The sequence below is a fragment of the Neopelma chrysocephalum genome, unplaced genomic scaffold (genome assembly GCF_003984885.1).
Source record: "Neopelma chrysocephalum unplaced genomic scaffold, ASM398488v2 Primary Assembly neopelma1_61b, whole genome shotgun sequence".
Taxonomy (NCBI): Eukaryota; Metazoa; Chordata; class Aves; order Passeriformes; family Pipridae; genus Neopelma; species Neopelma chrysocephalum.
In genome coordinates, this window is record NW_020897717.1 from 13682687 (window position 1) to 13700733 (window position 18047).

Here is an 18047-nt window from a genome sequence, read left to right on the forward strand (position 1 = left end):
AGCACAGTCTAAAAACAAGACACAATACCGGCAATTTCAGATGTAGGGATGTACCAAGTCCTGATTTTACCAACAGTATGGCCTTGATTTTTAGGGGTAGCTAGACAAACAGAACACAAAAGTTCTTTTATTAACCAGTTTACACAAAGCAGTACAGCAAGTTGGTGGCTCTAGAAATCCTAGCCAGGCCCCAGGCTATGCTCCCTTTCAGATATGTATCCCTACATGAAGTGAACCAGTTCTCGCTTACCTGAGTGGGACAGGCTGAACATCAAAGGGGAACTCCTTATTGTAAGTGAGGATATTCTTTAGGACTGCAGAGAGGGGGAAAAATAAGAATCCATACTCATAAACCAGCATTAATTCTACTACTTTGCAAAGCTATCTACATTCTAACAGCATCTTCACACACAAATAATAATAACAGTATTTTAAAAATAATCAGATCATACAAAAAGCACCCCTGTTCTCTCATATTTTAAACACAGCACACCTCTGATCCAAGATATATCACTTTAACATTCAGACAGGTGAGCTGCAACTCCAGCATGAAATCACCACCACACTCACATAGACAGGGAACTAAATGTGGCAATAACCAAAAGCATCATGAGAAAAAGCTACAGACCCCGGGGTGATGGTAACAATCTTTGGTGGCCATTGAAAGGAGAGGGTGGTGTTACTGGTATTAGCTCCAAACAGACTGAAGTCTCCAGAACTGACACACTTCAGCACACATGGAGGTTGCACATTCAGGCAGCCACCATGGGAGACCAAGTGTGCTGGCAACACAAAGCTTTGGTGAGATTTCCTACTTCTTCATTTCACATGCTTTGTGTTTTTGTTTGATGGTGGTGGCGGGTTTGTTTGTTTCTTCTTTTTATCTGCCCTCGGATGTCTGGGAAGGTTGGCAAAATTCAGAAGAGATACAGTGCAATATCTGAGCACCAAGGCCCACAGACACCAACTATACCTCCAGTATTCTGAGGAGAACAGCTTTGCCATCTTTATTGGAAACTTGACTCAAGTTTTAGTAATCACAACTTTAGCTATTATTTCCAGACACATTTACCAGTAAAAGCAAAACTTCCAAAAGCACATGAATGAAATAAGCATTTCATGATGACTCAAGGGCCTAAAAATTTACAAGAAAACACCTGCTGGGAGAGGCACTCTCCTACCAGACAATGAATATCCCAGACTGCGTAGGGGGAGAGAAAAAAAAAGTGATTCCTCTCACAGAGCCTCACTTTGCAATAAGCCCTCTCAGAGCACAGGAAATCTCCCCTTAGGACTACTGAATGAGAACAAAACTCTTTTCAAACAAATGATTGGTATGATTACACAAATACCAAGTACTTAAATACCAGTTACATTTAAGGAACCACTGCCAGGCCCCTCTGCCTGCGCTACAACTCAGCCAGTGGAGGAGAGCTTCCCTCTCTGTCTTCACACTCACATCATCCAGCATGGGCTCCAGCACTAGCTTACCAGACACCATCTGAATACTCTAAGAATGAAGTAGCCCTCAGGGAAACTATAAAGAACCTAAAAAGTCTTTCCAGTCTTTACTCACACTGATTTTCTTTTCTGATTTCTGTACCACTACATGAGAGGTTAAGTACTGCCTGATTCCAGCCAGAGACAATACAGAGGAAGGTTTAAGCTGCCTTCAGTGAGAGCTAGCAGACAAAACTGATGCCATGTCTCTCTCTCCAAAGGCTTCTGCTCTAAAAGATCAGTAATGCAGATCTCAACATGAATCTTAAGAATCACAGACACTTCTCAACAGAAAAGAAGCTGATCAACAGCAGACAGTCACCTTCCAGTGCAGCTGAGGTTCAGGAAAGGAAGGGGATTTTTATCACTCTCAGAATTCCCCAGCTCTGGGAAAGCTACACCACATCAGAGACAGAAAGTGAAACTGTCCCAGGCAGAAAAATCCCAGTAAAGTGAGATCTCTTACAGATCATAGGGACACTATACAGAAGAGACAGAAGTCACAGTAGCTCTCCTCCCATCTTCCAAGAGTTGGTGAGTACTAGATTCCTCTCTTCCTAGTAACCAGTTCTTCTCACCACGTGAACGAACAGCCCCTGAAAAAACCCTCCTAGTAATACATTTCGGACATCACTAGAGGGCACAAAATGCTCCACTGACACGAGCACAGGCAAGAGGCAACAGTTTTACAGCGCCTAAAATCGTGATGCTGCCCGAGGCCAGGCTGAGCACACACCCTCCTGCCACAGAGCCGCAGCCACGCACACGGGCACTGGGTGGGCACCAGACTTGCCCACAGGAGCTGCCTTCAGATGTGCTGGCGGAGTTGGGAACAAAGGTGATGCTGAATGTTCAGCTCAGAAGCAGAATCTCTTGCCTTTTGCTGCAGAAAGCTATGGCTCAAGTTTTTAAAAAGGTTTCAACTCTGTCTCATCACCAATAGCAAATAATTTTTCAAAGTTGTAACACAGCAATTACTGAAGTGCTGGTTTAAACATCGTAAGGATAAGCAGCGAAATTACCACACTCACCTGGTGAAATACTTATTCAGTCACTAAAAAAAAAGAAGCTAATCAGTAAAATTTTGAGGAAAAGGAAAATCCTCTTTGCATCTACCACAAGTGTGAGTTTCAGTTGATTCCAATGAAAATAACCACATCACAGGAAAAAAAATTAGGTTACAACAAACAGGAATCTCCCTTGTAATACCAAGTAAGACATGAAAGTTTTAAAAGTTTGGTTTGGGCTTTTTTTGGTCTCTGTTTCATTTTCAAAAATATGAATCACCCCTGGGAGAAAAGAGACCTTTCCCTTTGTAAAGGCTGCTGCTTGGGAACTTGATTCACAGAAAGTTCTCCACGTGTGAGGCAGACTAATGGGAAGATCCCAGTATCATGGCCTCCACCTATGTTGTTTTCCAAAAGAAATCTTTTTAAAAATACTGTTCTGCAGGATCTCCTGTAGAAGCTGTCTTTTTTTTGTGATGTTGGACAATACCACTTTGATTTTATCACCAGTTGGCACTTCCTTGAAAGATTTCAAGAGAAATTGTCAACATGAGCCATAAGACCAGGACACATTAACTGTGACAGTGATTTTTTTGTGATACCTTTAGTGATTTTTTTTTAAATAGACAACATAAAATAATTCAGATACCAGGCTCCCCAGTATAACCCAGTATCTACCTGTCTTATAATACACATACACTGAGTTTGACCCTAGTTGCTTAGTGGCTAGAATTATCACCCAGGAGCACAGGCACAAGGGATGCCCCAGCCCATTCATTTGTACTGTGTATTCTAACACTGGTATAAGCTCCCACAAAGAAAAGGATTTGTGAGATCCAGTGTGTTAACAATGACTTCACACAGCGCAGTCTCAAAAGAACTATTTGTATGTATGGACCCTCCTGTAGCATTATTGCAGCACAAACGATTCAGTGACAAATCCTATAAACAAACAAAAGTAGCCAACTGCTTCACTTTCTAAGCTGCATGAAATGTAAACTCAAGTAGGAAAAGTTAGAACTTGACAACACAAGATTAGGGAGGAAAAAAAAAGAGTAAATCTAACAACACCAAAACCAAATTTCTCAGCCATTTTGACAGCTTCAGGCACAAAAGTAATTAAAACAAGCCAAATTGTGTGAATAGCTGTTTTGTGTGAATAGCTGTTTTCGTTCCACCCTAATGGAATGGCTTGACCTAACAAAGGAGTCACTTATTTGCATTGCCAACCCAGATTTTTTTAGCTTTTTCTAGTGGAACACAAAATAAAATTGACAACACACAAATTAAACCACTATTTTATGAGATGGCTGGTGTTGGCCTGATTAAGATTTACTCTATTCAAGATACACTTAAAAACCACAAAACAAAGGCACAATTCAGAGAGAAAGAGGCCAGAACGATCCAAGTCAGACAGCAGCATTAAGAACATCAATGTTCAATTGTTGTCATAGAGGCACCCGTTCTCCTCCAAGGAAAATAACTCTGTGTATTTGAAAACTGATGGCCACACACTCTTCTCCGGTTTTAATATAGTTGCTTGTTGTATGAGGCGTGGGCTGAATGCACTTCACACTGCTGAACAGTTTTTTTGACAGCTAAAAATCCCTTTTCTGATGGAGGGCAAGATAAGCAACAGGACTGTTGCACAGTAATTGAAATTTTGGACAGGATTCCCCTCCCTCTCCTATCATTCAGTCACTCACAGGGTATTTGCAAAATGGAGTCTAAAACCCACAGTCATTAAATGATTACAACATTTTAAATACTTTGTAAACAGAAAGGGCAGTATCTATACAAAACAAGCCCAAATCAGAGGATTCAGAGGCCAGATATGCAAGATGTAGTCTGAGAAAGACCAAATATTCCAACACACAGTTAAACCCTTTCCTGAGTTATGATCTTCACAGATCTGGTGGTCTTGTAACATACCTTCACTTACCATTTTCAGGGAACAGTTTAAAAGCATTTGGACTCTATGTTTTGGTAGAGATATTAGGAAGCTCAGCTCAGTGCCCCACTTCTTGACAAGCTTTTCCTGTAGGATCCTGTGCAGAGAAGCTCAGCCTAATCATGAAGGGGAAGCACTTCCCTGCCCATCATATTTATCCCCAAGATCACCCTTAATGATACAACTGTGTCATAAGCAAAATGTAACCAACTTCTGTCAGCATAAAGAAGCTCTTCCACATCTGCTGTTCCCCAAGAACTGCAGAAACATTGGCATTCAGGATAATATTGGTTAGATGTGGAAGCTCTAATCATAAGGATGCTTTGAGAACACAGCAGCCAGTGTTACAGGAAGGAAAATGAAGCTGATAAATAGATACTTCCTACATGAAAAAGTTATTTCTGGATTGACATACCAAGACCTGACCCAGGATCAGTTGGGAAAAAACAACACCACACAAAACCCTTCAAAGACTGACTCACATCCTCATTTTGACTCTTAACTTAATTAGTCTGGTAGCATTATGATGGGAGGTGACAAGTGATTGGCTACCATGAGCACAAGTTAAATATTTTCAGAAGAAAAAATAAATTTCATGCTGCAAGGAGGAAGACCACAAAGTGTTGAAATTCAGTTCAAGCAAGAAAAGTGCAGGTAAATGATATAATATACTACTGGATACCTTAAAATACTATTTTGTGCAAAAATTAGCAGCATCCAAATTACTTATTTAAAAATAAAGACGAATATATTATCTGAAACATTCAGAATACTATACTTTGAAGTTACCCACATTACATTCCTTAATACACATCAGTTTTTGTCTACAAGGTAGCAGACATTTGGAAGAACCACCTAAAACCACATTGTGGTCAGTCAGTATTTGTGGTGCTGTCATGTTTTCCACTGTCATGATAAATATCATTCACTCAAAATACAAAGATACTACTTACTTGGTTCCAACTTCTTCAGATCCTCAAGCTTAAACTCATCCTGTGATTGGGTGGACTAGGACATTACAAAGAAAGAGTTAAATGTTAGGATGCACTCTCCTCTCAGACAGAGCTATCAGATCTTAGAATAAGCATGCAGGGTGCCTCCTTTATTCAAGTGTACTAGGTTACTTCAAAGCTACACGCTAAAGAACCCAAATAAAATTTTCCCAACAAAGGGTAGGTTTCACAGGTGAGGTGGGAAGGATGTTACTTCTCATTTATTGAGTACAAACTTAACCCATGTTCCAAGCTCTAATGCAAGACAAATATTTTTAAAGCAACTAGTTCCAAATTTTTACTTACTACACACAGGAACATTCACAGTTCAACACTGAAACATGGGCAGAACTTACAGCATACAGAATGAGTTTGACAAAACTCAGCTAAGAGTTCACTGCAAATGGAAGAGGAGTTACCACCTCGCCTTTCTCCATGATGCAGTTTCCTCATCTGTCTGTAGCATATACATGTCTGGTTCTCAGTAAGCCTATTTGACTTACTAGCCCAACAGAAAAACTCCTAATTTTTTGTTCTGAGGTAGCTCACCAGCAGTTTGGTAAGCTGAACTAGCTTGTTCTGAGACAACAAGTGGTGCAAATAAGAGGATTGACACTGGACATCCTCTTTTAGGTGGAGGATCAGGTCTTACCTACTATGTCACTGCACCCTTGGCATCTCTTAAGACTGCCCATTGTTTCCAACATTTAAGGCCCAATGAGGATTTTTCTTGATTTTGTCCAAGAGTGGTTAGGGACCTTCTGCAAGACTACATAAGGACAGCAAAGCAGCTATACCCTTCCCGTTAGGAGAGTGGGAAAAGATGACCACGCTCACTGGTTGCTTTAACCTCTGCTAAGAAACCATAACCAAACTGCAGGAAAACAAACCCCTCCTCAAAGCGAAGTGGATGAGAAGTTCCAGTAGCCTCACACGAGGTTAGAAAATCTTTGAGTTACTGCTGAGGAATCAACAGCGAGAAAGGCTGTTTTTGCACAACATCATCTCCTCAGCTTAGCAGGTTATGACACGGCTGCATCTTCTGCTGTATTCCCGAGACATGTCCCACAGTGGACCACGCCTGCCCTCATCACAGTCATGGTGACCCAGAGCAAGTGCAACACTCCTCAAACACTCCAGGTTAGACCGAAATAGAACAACAGGTAGAGCTAACCAAGGAATTCCTCAAACACTGCATGGCCTGGAGACTGGACAGCCTCACCTCATTAGTCCAGCTCCAGTAGCTGTATCCCAGCCTCTCAGGCAATTGAAGGCAGCACAGTGGAGCTGCTGCACTTTGTAGAGCCACACAAAGTGCTCTAGAGTGCTGCTGTGAGTAACTTGATGCAAAATTTGCCTTCCACCACTCTTGGTCGGTAAAGAGGTAATCCAGTAACCCAAACTTCACTTCCATTGATTCATTCCTTCCCTATCCACAGTCTTTTGGAAACTTCTCTCACTTGCCTTTCGTTTTAGGGATAAGATTGTGCTGAGAGAAAAAGATATTCACTCCCATGACATCTACTTTCAGTCTAGAAAAATCCCAAAGAGTAGTTTATAAACCATTGTTTTCTCATATTTTTCTACAGCACTGCCAGTTTTCGTGGCTGCTAAAAAGTCATTTTTATTCTACACACACACTCTTCCTCACGGTCTATTATTACTTGTGAAGCAGCTGAATTAGTGCAAGGGTCACTCAGGATTTTTTTTACCCTTGCACACAACTTAGGAAGACAAACTAAACAGTTCTGAAGGAGGAAAATGAGGCAGAGAACCAAAGACACAAAATGTGCAGGTAAATTCCTGCAAAAACCCTCACAGACGCTCATATACACACTTTAAGTCCTTTTTAAGGCAGTCATCTGGGGCATCATGTTGACAATCTGGAAATCCCAAGTGTTCAAGGGTTTGTTCACCCTGTTTTCAGAAGTTTTAGCTATTTTTGAAGACACTAAACTTAAAGCTCTACGTTACCTATTGCTAAAGGATGAAGTCACACAGGAAAAAGAGTGATACCTGTAAAGCTGCACTTCTCAGTTCCAAGCATGTTGCAATTTTAGCTATGGTTTTCTGAAAGGGAAAAAAATATAATTTAGTACTGAAACAGTATTCTTCCAGATTCACATTTTTAAAGAATATAAATACAAACAATTGCTTTTTCTTGCAAAGATTTCAGATCTATTATTCAGTACCAGATCATTCAGCATCAAAAGCTTTTTTTATACACAAGATTTTCTGAAAGCACAACTGATGAAAAAGACATCTGCCACTTAACTCCCCTCCCACAGCCCAGCAACACAGATGGGGGTCATTCACTCAGCAGAAACTGTAATAATGCCTCTCACATCATAAACTGTTTATAAACTCAACTGCTCTCAGGTGATAGGGGACTGAAGAAAAATGAAACCAAACCAACCAGTGTATTAACTTCTGAGAACTTGAGTGGCTTGTTCTTATTTGCTCTTTTAGGAGCCATGCCTACAGCTCCTCTATCAGGCTCACAGTCTCAGCAAACCAAGTCCACCCTCTTCAGATGTTACAGCAGCATTGAAAAAACACAGTCCGCTTCTGCAAGTTTCAGTGGAAGTATAAAGGTGGATTATTTTTCTAACTTTCTATTTTTGTCATTTTAAGAGATTTAAACACCAAGTGAATCATGGAATACATTCTTCGATTCAAACTTCTCAGCAATTTAAAATATGTCTGACTATAACTGAATTTCTCATTTTCTTTGAAAAATGCAGAACAGAGGGAAGGGCTTCAAAACAGCCCATTGCAAACAGTCTTACTTTGAAGACAGTGTTAAGCTTTTATGTCTCACAAAACAGTCATGTTTGTTTCTGTCACTACCAGCTGAAAGGAGGAGTTAGGACTTCCATACCTCTTATCAAGTGGACACAACTGCCCGATGTATTTTACTTTACCTTGCCATCACAAGTTTGTTCACTAACTAAAAGCTTTTGGTGAATTAAAACTCAGACTATCTGCAGAGATAAGGACCAGATATAAATTCAAAATGCTCTGTGGAACATTTATAGGGCAAGAAAACCATCAAGAGCGAAGCTATAAAGAAAAGCAGTTTATTTTCAAAGTAAGTTTTCCCCCCAGAAGGAAGATTAAAATTGAAATATGCACCTGTAACTCATTCTCTCCTTTTACATCAGGCAGTATTAAAACAGCTCCCCCACAAGCTGGATGTAAGGGGAGGAAAAGATTTCCTAGAGCACAACTCTAGCTTCAAAGAACTTCAAGAGTATGGGCACCTGGCAAGTTATGCAGTGTCAGTCAAAAGCAAAAATGGAGGGTTATATTTTTAGGACTCCAAGAGGTTGGTAGCAGCAGATAAAAACCAGGTACCTTCCTCTGTCATCTGCCCTGAGAGATGTCACAACTCCTCCTCAATCAGCTCCTGGGCCACCACTAGTTTCATTAGGCTGGGCTAAAAGCTAAGGGACTCCAGTTTCAGTTCACCTTAGGGCACACTGAAAGGTGAAAGAGTTCAGGAGCTGAAACATAAGCAGATCAGACACCAACACCTCCAGGGCAGAGCCAACAGCTGGAGTGTGCAAAAGCCTCAGACACCTGATTTTCATCTGCCACCACAGGCTCATCAAAGCTTTTGAAGCCATTTCTCCCCAGCTGACATCTCCTCTCGCCTTAAACATTCTGTTACAACATGGCATTGGGCCAGACTTTACTTTCTCATAGTTCTTACTACTGTCCATTGTACGGAGGTCTTTCAAAAAATTTAGTTCTTCTGAGCACCTTCCAGGAAAGCAGCGAGTGCTGGGTATTAACACAGAACACACAGTTTTCTCCTCTGCCAAGGATGCAGCACGTGCAGCATATGCAGCAGTACTGTTTGGGAATTTCAGCATGGAGTAACATGACCATATGCATGCATGCAACACAGCAGAGAAAAATATTAAGAGCTCCACTTCTTTGGAGGCTCATTTTGCAGCCTAGGTTCAGTCAGCAAATTCCCACCTCCCAAGAATAAATTCTGCTACTACATAACAGAGACCCATGACTGGATCTCGAGCACAGCTTGTAAAAACACAGATATTTTCAAAAACAAAGCAGCACATACAGTCCTGGATTCATGTTGAGACTTCCAGACTCGCACTGCACACATGGGTGTTGTGGATTTATGTACATGTACTTTCAGGCTGGATGGGAGGACACCAGGTAGCACTACAGAAGCAGATTCTCAGTTCCTGTAATTAGAAAACACTACATCCACCTAATGAGCTGCAGTGTAACAAAAGCAATTCCTTTTCATATTTGAGAACATCTGGAAAGATTCATTTGCAAAGGTAGATTCTCAAAGAGGAAGGTGTGAAGTAACGAGTAAAAGAAAGGAATCCAGAGGTTCCCTAGGGAAGGGAGGGGAATCTCTGAGGTTTGACTGCAGCTCTAACATTTGCAAAAACCCAGCTGTTTCAATGGTTTGGGTGTTGACTGCTGAGCAAAAAAAAAGCGTGCCCATCCTGTGTTAGATCAAAACCCCTCCAACTACACAACAGAAAGAGGGCTACAAGTTTGCAGGGTGCCAGCACACAGTCTCCGTGCCCCGTCACAGAACAGACTTTCATGTGGCTCTTCTCCTCCTGGTCCCTCATGCAGAGCATTAAGCCCACACCATAAGGGAGGTCTCAGAAACACCGCTCAAGCCCTATGTCCGTTGTCAATTCACCAATAAGTTCAGCAACACCACTATTCCCTATGCTGCAGATTCATAACTGTGTGTTCTGAAAACTGCCTGAACTAGGAACCTCCTAACAGAACAAAGAGCAACACAAAAATGTGTGTCCTCCGGCTCCTGGGGGCTGAAGGGCAATAAATGGCTCTAGAAACAGATTAATTTAAGAGAGTTTGGGAGTCTTAAAATAGTAAAGAATAGGTTTTATATGGAATCTATTGAAATATGGCAAGCTCCCAGCAGGCATTATTCATAACTATTTTTTTAAGGGACCACACCCAACCCAAAAGTTAAAAATGCAGCTAAACACTGCTATCATTTTCAGCTGCAACTATCCCATGCAAAGGCTCCTTTTTGCAGCAGGGAAAACATTCTGCATCTCATTAGAAAGACTGAAGCCGTAATTAACTTTGCTAGTTTAAAATAGTTAAGATTCAGTTTTATGTAAACTCGTGATTAGAACGGGAAAAAAAAATCAGTTGATCTTGTAGTCAAGGTTTCTTCAGTGCAGTTGTGTGAGTAATGACTGTGCTAACTGTAATGCAGTCAAAGATGTTTGCATAAATACAGAGCCAGAGTGGAGTTTGGCTTTAACGAAAGGTTTAGGCTGTTAGAAGACCAGTAGTTTAATGAATCATGCTAAAACTGTTCAACAGTGCTCTTATTTCAACAAGTTATCATTGCACAAAAAGCACGATTTTCTAATGCTGAAGAGAACTCAGCCGAGCACAAAAACAGTTACACGAGAAGCAACAACTGCGGTTGGGAGAGGGCTTTAAAGGTCACATTTATTGCATAGAGAACTGGGTGAGAGTAATTGTAGCTGGAGGCAAGCTGACAACCACGGCCAAACCTAACTGGAACAATTCATATCGCAAAACACAGCGGCTGATCATGAATGAAGACAGGATTTTTTAGAGAATGAAGGTGAAATAATGAACAGGAAGATTAAAAATATTAAGACTGAGGTAAATTCACCAGTAACTGTATCTGCTAATGTTCCATACATGCAGCTTCTAGGTGATGAAACTGTTGCCTGGCCTCCTTACAGCTGTGGAAGGGTGGCTAGATTTAAACACAACGATTTTCTGTTTATAGTATCTGCAGAGAAACTCTTCAACAAAACTCACAATCACTAATGAAGATTCCAGCACTGTCGATTATCCAAGTCAAGATAGAGCTTTCCCTAAGGACTGAAACTACAGAATTATGTCCAGCAATAGTTATAAGATGACAACCCCTCAGAAAAGTCGAAAACACAGGAATGAACAGCAAAATCTGGAGACCAGTCTGCTCTATCAAGGCAAGTAGCATACAGTGTTTCAAAACAGACTCTTCAGATCAAGAGCAAAAAGGCAAGATATGACTATTTAGAAGTCTGAATTCTTACACAAACAATACATTTATTATAAGATAAATGATAACTGGCTCACAGTACCCCTAGGAAAGGAACTGGTGATATCTGTCAAGTGTTTTTAGATTAACAGATTGTACGATTAGATTAGCAAGTAACACACCATCAGTTATGGCGTTGCCATGTCTGCACTGTAACACCACCTGTGATGCATGAAATAAACCCAAACATGGTAAAAGTTTATACAGGCAGATAGGGCTGAGGATTTGAACCTTGTCTTATCCTTTCCCCACAGCTGTAAAGCGAGTAGCTTTCCCTTGGTACACTGCTGAAATCCACCTTCCCTACAGAGCACACCAAGTAAGAAAACAACGACAGCCTCACAGTAATTCTCAGCAGTATGGAAGGTCCTTTGGAAAACAGATAACTGGAAATCTATAAAAAAATTGAATGGGGGTAGATCAAGCAACTGGAAATCATAATGAGCTTCATGGTCTTTCAATCTACGAAATTCTGCATGCAGCCTTGGCCAGTGATATCAGATAAGCAAACCCTGAAGTTTACACACTCTTCTACATTCAAAAAAAATAAAGAAGTGGCTCTTATACAACATGCAGAACCTTAGAAAGTCAAGATAATAGGGAAGAGGCTTTTTGGAACCACAAGGAAATATCACGTTGGAGGATGCACTGGCAGGAGCACAGTTGTAGCTGTTTTGGTAGCTGATTTTTTAAAGGGTGGTGAGAAAGAAGATACACTTCTGTTTAACCAAACTGCTTGCAAAGCCAGCAGTCTGCTAAAGTCCACCCCTACATGCCAAATAAATGATATTAGCAATGACAGTAATTGGTCATGATCACTAAATGATATACTGGTTGAGCTCCTGCAGAAACAGGGAAGACTAGAACAGCAAAGACCTTTACATCACACTAAAAGATTTTGCTGTAAAGCATTTTAAGTGCTTCTTTCAAAGCAGTAGGAAGACTCTTAGTTTTGCTGTGACTAGCATTCCTCATGGTAGAGGTGGGAAAGAGGGTGTTCTTCCAACAAAATGTTGGGGAATTGGGCTGTGCATGTGGCTAATCAAACAGTTATTGAACTTTGATAACCAGACTCAAAGTTTCACTGCATCAGTCACTTGCTGATCTGCAAAAAATAGTAAGTGATATAAATGCAAACCTCTTTTGCAAATTTTATCAGCCTCAGAAATATGTATCACTCTGCAAGGATTTAAAACCACCACTCTTCACTTTTTTCTTTTCAGAAGACTGTTGCCTTAAGACATGATTATAGTTGTGCATCTCACATCTGAGGTCAGTTATCTCCACTTCCTGAGCCCCCCAGGCCTTCCCTCATGGCTGACCTCATTCACTTCCACAATCTGGTCCAAGGTCCTTTTCATAAGACTCAGGGAACATCTGGAAGCAAAGCCCTGTGCGGTTCTGGTTCCCATACTCACAGGAGATGATGTCTCCAGCAGTGAGATTAACAACTTCGCCTTCATGGAGTAACTACATTTTCGAAAGTCTCCACAGAGGGGAAACACACTGCAGAGATAACTGTAGCTGAGAATGATGGAGAAAGCTACCAGCAAGGGATAGAGAGCAGAAGCAATCAAAGAGTAAACAGCTGTCCAACATTAACAAGGCTCTCAAGGCTTACAGTTCAGGAAAAGTGGACCAAATCCTTCTCCAAGATTAAGACTTGCTTTAAGGCAACCGTGAGTTTTATCACCTTCTTTGCAGAAGGTAAACAGAACATGCAAGACCAGCTCTTTGCTTTTCTTATTGGTACACGTTAAGGAAACAGTTACAAACCTCTGTCAGGTTCTACAAAGGTGCATTTCTTTGTATGAGTTTCCTTAAACACATCAAGTTCATCTCGAATTTCTGTAGCCAGGACCTGTTTTCAGGACTAACATTTCCAAGCACAGATCCTATTACTCCAGCACTCTATTATTGTGAGACTCTGAGCTAGCAAATGTCAATTTCCTGGTAACAGCATTGATCAAAAAAGTGTTCTTATGACCAAGAAATCTGGAAATACAAGTCTGTAGTTTGGTATTCCTAAGAAAAGCATGTCTTTATAGGAGACAAGAAAATTTAAGATCTCATATCTCAGAAGATTTTATTTTGCAGTAAATGCTTGAGCATATGAGACCCCAGTTAGCACTGTCCACTTAAATCCCACCACAGAGCTGCAGCAGTATGTTGCTGAGACGAGAAACAGCCTTTTCAACTGAGGAGAGGGAGGGAGGAGTAAAGTAATTTCAATATTTTGAAAGATTATAAACAAATGATGTTCTAAGAGGCTACTAGGGAGTATTCTGCCAGGACCCTTCCCTGTCAGGTGTTACATGTTAAGCTAACATCCCCCTCAAACACCCTCCATGTCTGCAGTTCACGACATTTTGTATTTAGACCTCACGACACAAATTGTACTAACATTGAATAAGCAAGTTATCAAACATCACCCAAAAAAAGAAACACCCAGGTTACGAAGGACTCTGGCCAGCACGCATGACATTTAGCACTACACAACAGAGCATCCGTCACATCTCATGACAGCAACTGTTTCAGCCGTGCTGGGCTCCGTTTCTGTTTGCATATATTGAGAGAGGAAAAAAGGTCTCACAAGGCTCTGGCCAGCGAGATAAAAAAACATAACACACATCAACATCTCTGAGTCAAGTTCCTTGACTGAGCAAACAGCAAATGCTCACCTTTTGATCTTCTGTGAATTCCGAGTTGTTGTGCTGAGACTGCGCCTCTTTTTGTAGGTGCCTTGCTAATCTGGATGGAGGAAAAGAAAACTGTAGAGTGGGAATACAACATAAACACACTCCCTCCCCCTGGCTCCACAAAACGTGGCAGACAAAAGGTCCACAGACTGCTGCTTCAAATAGTTTCAGGGGGTTTTTTGGTTGTTGTGTTTTTGGAGGTTTTTTTAAACAAAGTTTTCTATAGCCCTGGTAGTCCATACTTGAATAAAACCCAGAAGGTGGACAAAGTGACAAAGTATGGAACCACATCAGGCAGGAAAGGTTACGTATATAATGCATCATGAAGGGAGAACAGGTAAGAAGGTTCTTCTAGCCAACAACTCCTTTTATAAGCACTGATCTTTTTTCTCTCACCATCCTCTTCTTTTATCCTAACAAACTGTAGCCCCTGTGAAGACCCACTGTGGTACAATCCCACATGCATTTCACAAGGCGAATCTGAGGCACATCAGATTGCCAGGAGGCAAGGATTGCCAGGGTGAGGGCACTCTGGGTGATGGCACATGGTCTCCCAGCGCTGGAAGGCAGGCACAGGGCTGCTTGGCCCAGGCTGCCGGGGTGGATCAGCTCACATTTGCACCTGTTAGCATCCCAGGTGGAGCAGAGACCCCACCCCTTGTCACCACGGAGGCGGGAGTACCAAAGGTTCGGAAAGTAACAGTAAGCAAACAGCTCCAGAAAGCGAAAGGAAGCTGGAAGGAAGCTATGGGAAGAGTTACAGTTTCCGTCCCGGGAGGAAAGAGAACATTAAACAAGCAAAACCTCTGGGCAATTGTTGCCATTCCCTGTAAATAATTTTTTTTACAAGCAGAGCAGGAGGGAGGACGAGGGTTGAGGGGAAACCCAGGGACAGCAGCAATACCCAGGACATGGCAATACTCTTCCACCTGGAACATCCAAGTTTGCACTGTTAAAGGGGTTCTGCTTCTCTCCACCACTGCAGGAGCATTGGCTTGGTTTCTGGGGGGAGGTTAAAATACATACAACAAGATGCACACAGCAGAACAGATTATCGTCAAAGCCTGTGGCAGAAACAAAGACCAGAACTCAATTTCTTTGCTTTTTCTCAAAATAAACTCTTTTTAAAAACTCTATAAGGATTGAGGCAGCTGTAGCTTTTAACTGGAACCAGTGAAAACACAACCAAACAGGACGAGTAACTGCATAACTCGGTGCTGTTGTCCCCCTTTATAAAAAGTAATGATTTGAGAAAACATCACCATAGCAGCAACATGCCACCCACAACAGGCAGCATCACAGCATTAACATTTCTGCAACCATCAATAACACAATCCTCTTTCCATTTGTCACTAATAAAAAATAAAAAAAAAAAATCCACCCTAATCCAAATAAATGCATCTGGCATCCCACTTGAGGCTCATTCAAAGTTGGATTAGACCAAGTTCCGCAGATGGGGACGTTCAACAGGGAAGCCACTGCTAACAGCTCGAAGGGCTCCTGTGTGAGTAAGCACCTGAATGAAGGAAGGCCAATCTTTGCACCAAGCTTCCTGCACTTCCAGGAGTAACAAAGACCTGAGTGGACGGACACAGGAGGTAAATAATTTTTACGTGAGCATCCATCAGGACTTAGCTTAGATTTGGGAAAATCTTTCTCAGCATCAGAAAGCTCACTGTAACCAGCTTCTCCTCAGGCTCCTGGTGTTGATCAGTACAGACTGTGGTGGTGTTCACAGCATCTGGACAACAGCAGCACCACACTTGTTCATCCCATCTCAGGGTGCCACTGGAGAGGGCAACAACAAAAACCCACACTGTGATGTCTCTCCAGAACTACAGGCTGGTATCTTGTCTGCTGCTTGTTTGCAACTTCTATTCCACAGCTTGAAATTGTTATTAATTTACCTGCTTAATCTACAAACAGCAGATATACATAGAGAAAAGGTTTTGCTCCTCCCTAGGAATTACCTCCCTGTAATCCCTTGATCTTCTCTCTCCTTTCTTCTCAGTCCTGGAACCACACAGTTCATCTACTGAGGACTACTCAGTAGAAACTCACTGATAAGAGCAGCTTACAATACACCACTATCCAAGAGGAGCTTTCTTACAAAGATATCGCACTGCTCCGAAGTCAGAGCAGAGCCAGGGCGTGGAGATCACCTCAGTTCTCGTCCGACACAAGCAACGGAGGGAGGAAAGGAACAGAAGTTGTACTTCGGATCTCATACTGGACTGTCTGCAAATGTTTAGTGACCTCACCTGTCAGTGAAGAGTGATCAGAATGAAAAGCATAAACACTTTTCATTCTGAAGAAACATCATTATATAAAACTGGCTGCTGAGACTGCTAAGATAGTTTAAAGCATTAGGATCCTACTGGATTCCTTGCAGATATCCACATAAGGGCAGTTAGTAAAAATATCTTTTTACTTTTCAATGATTTTTTTTTTCTGTCAAGATACCGATCTGGAAGAGAATTTCTTTTCATCCCTGTGCCAAGGTTTGTATAGTAACAGCTTGCCCTACTCAAAAGACCATCAGTAAACTGCAAATAACTGAACTTGCATCATCCTGCCTGGTGAGTGAATGAAATGATGAGATTACAGCCTCTCACGACCACGATGTCCATGGCCAGGAGACTTAGTTACTCTGAATGGCAACTAAACTGGTAGCCAGTGTGGTTACAGCCCATCCCTGAACAGTGCTACAAGATCCCTCAGGGAGCATCCCTTCAGCTGACTTACTCTTGGGGACAAGTGCAAACACTCTTGATGACTTCCAGAAATTCACCAAGAGAAACTTAGCCTGAAATACTCAGATCACAAAGAAACAACTCTCACCTTCACGATGAATGGAGTAGTAGGGGAGAGCATCTGACTAAAGCTACCAGGTGTGTTACTAAGGATACCAACAGCGCTCTATAGCCGATACTCCTCTGGTGCCAGAGGATTCATGGATGGTGCAGTCTCACCCAGTGCCACCAAATCCGACTGGGGTGCCAGGTTCCTCACATTCCCACCCCGATTTCATCAGGAGCAAAACACACAAGCCTGTGAAGAACCCCTTTTCACTCTGATGGGTTGGTTAGGATTTTTTTTTTTCTGCTTCTGCAGACCATTTGCCAGGTCCCCCCTCCCTTCCCCACAAGCGTGGGGCAAACAGGGCGATGGGATGGAAGCATCCCGGCCCAGGGTTGCCGCGGGGGCTCCACCAACCAACCACTCCGGCGGTCCACGCTGGGGTTGGAAGGGACCCTAAAGACCATCCTGTTCCACCCCCGTGCCATGGGGCAGGGGCACCTCCCGCCAGACCCGGCTGCTCCAAGCTCCGCGCCGCCCTCACAGAGGGCAGGACGGGCCGGCTCCCGCCTCGCCCACGGCCGGGCTCCCGCGCCGAGGGACACCCCGACCCCCGGCCCCGCGCCCTGGGGAAGGGCCGGGGGGCCCCAGGGGTGCGGCGGCCGCGGCCTGAGCTCGGCGGGGCCCCCCTGCCCTGCCCTGCCCCGCCCGGGGCCGCTCCCTCCCCGGGGCCGCACTCACATCTGGTACTCGTCGATGGCCTCCACCAGCTGCCCCCAGGAGTCGAAGTCGGTGCCCTTCCTGAAGCTGGCGCCCCAGCGCTGCAGGAGGCTGCGGGCCGCCTCCGACATAGCCCCAGCGCTAGGGCACCATGCTCACCCCGCGCCGGGGCACCGCCAGCGCCGGCACCGCCCCGCCCGGCCCCGGGACACCCGAGCGCGGCGGCGGCGCCTCCCGCCCGCACCGCCCCGCACCGCCCCAGCGGGGAGGTGGCGCCGGCCG

The 18047-nt window shown here is 43.1% G+C and overlaps 1 protein-coding gene across 1 annotated transcript in view; it reads right to left on the reverse strand.

Annotated features, from left to right (window-relative positions):
* The window catches only part of AIDA (axin interactor, dorsalization associated), a 29429-nt gene extending 11428 nt beyond the window's left edge, over positions 1–18001 (reverse strand). The window contains exons 1-5 of the mRNA XM_027681760.1: positions 17787–18001; positions 14229–14298; positions 7467–7520; positions 5412–5466; positions 251–314 (exon numbers count right to left, since the gene is read on the reverse strand). Of these exons, the coding sequence (XP_027537561.1) occupies positions 251–314; positions 5412–5466; positions 7467–7520; positions 14229–14298; positions 17787–17896 (353 nt within the window). The 5' untranslated portion in view covers positions 17897–18001. The remainder of the gene's footprint in view (positions 1–250; positions 315–5411; positions 5467–7466; positions 7521–14228; positions 14299–17786) is intronic.
* Positions 18002–18047: the final 46 nt, after the last annotated feature.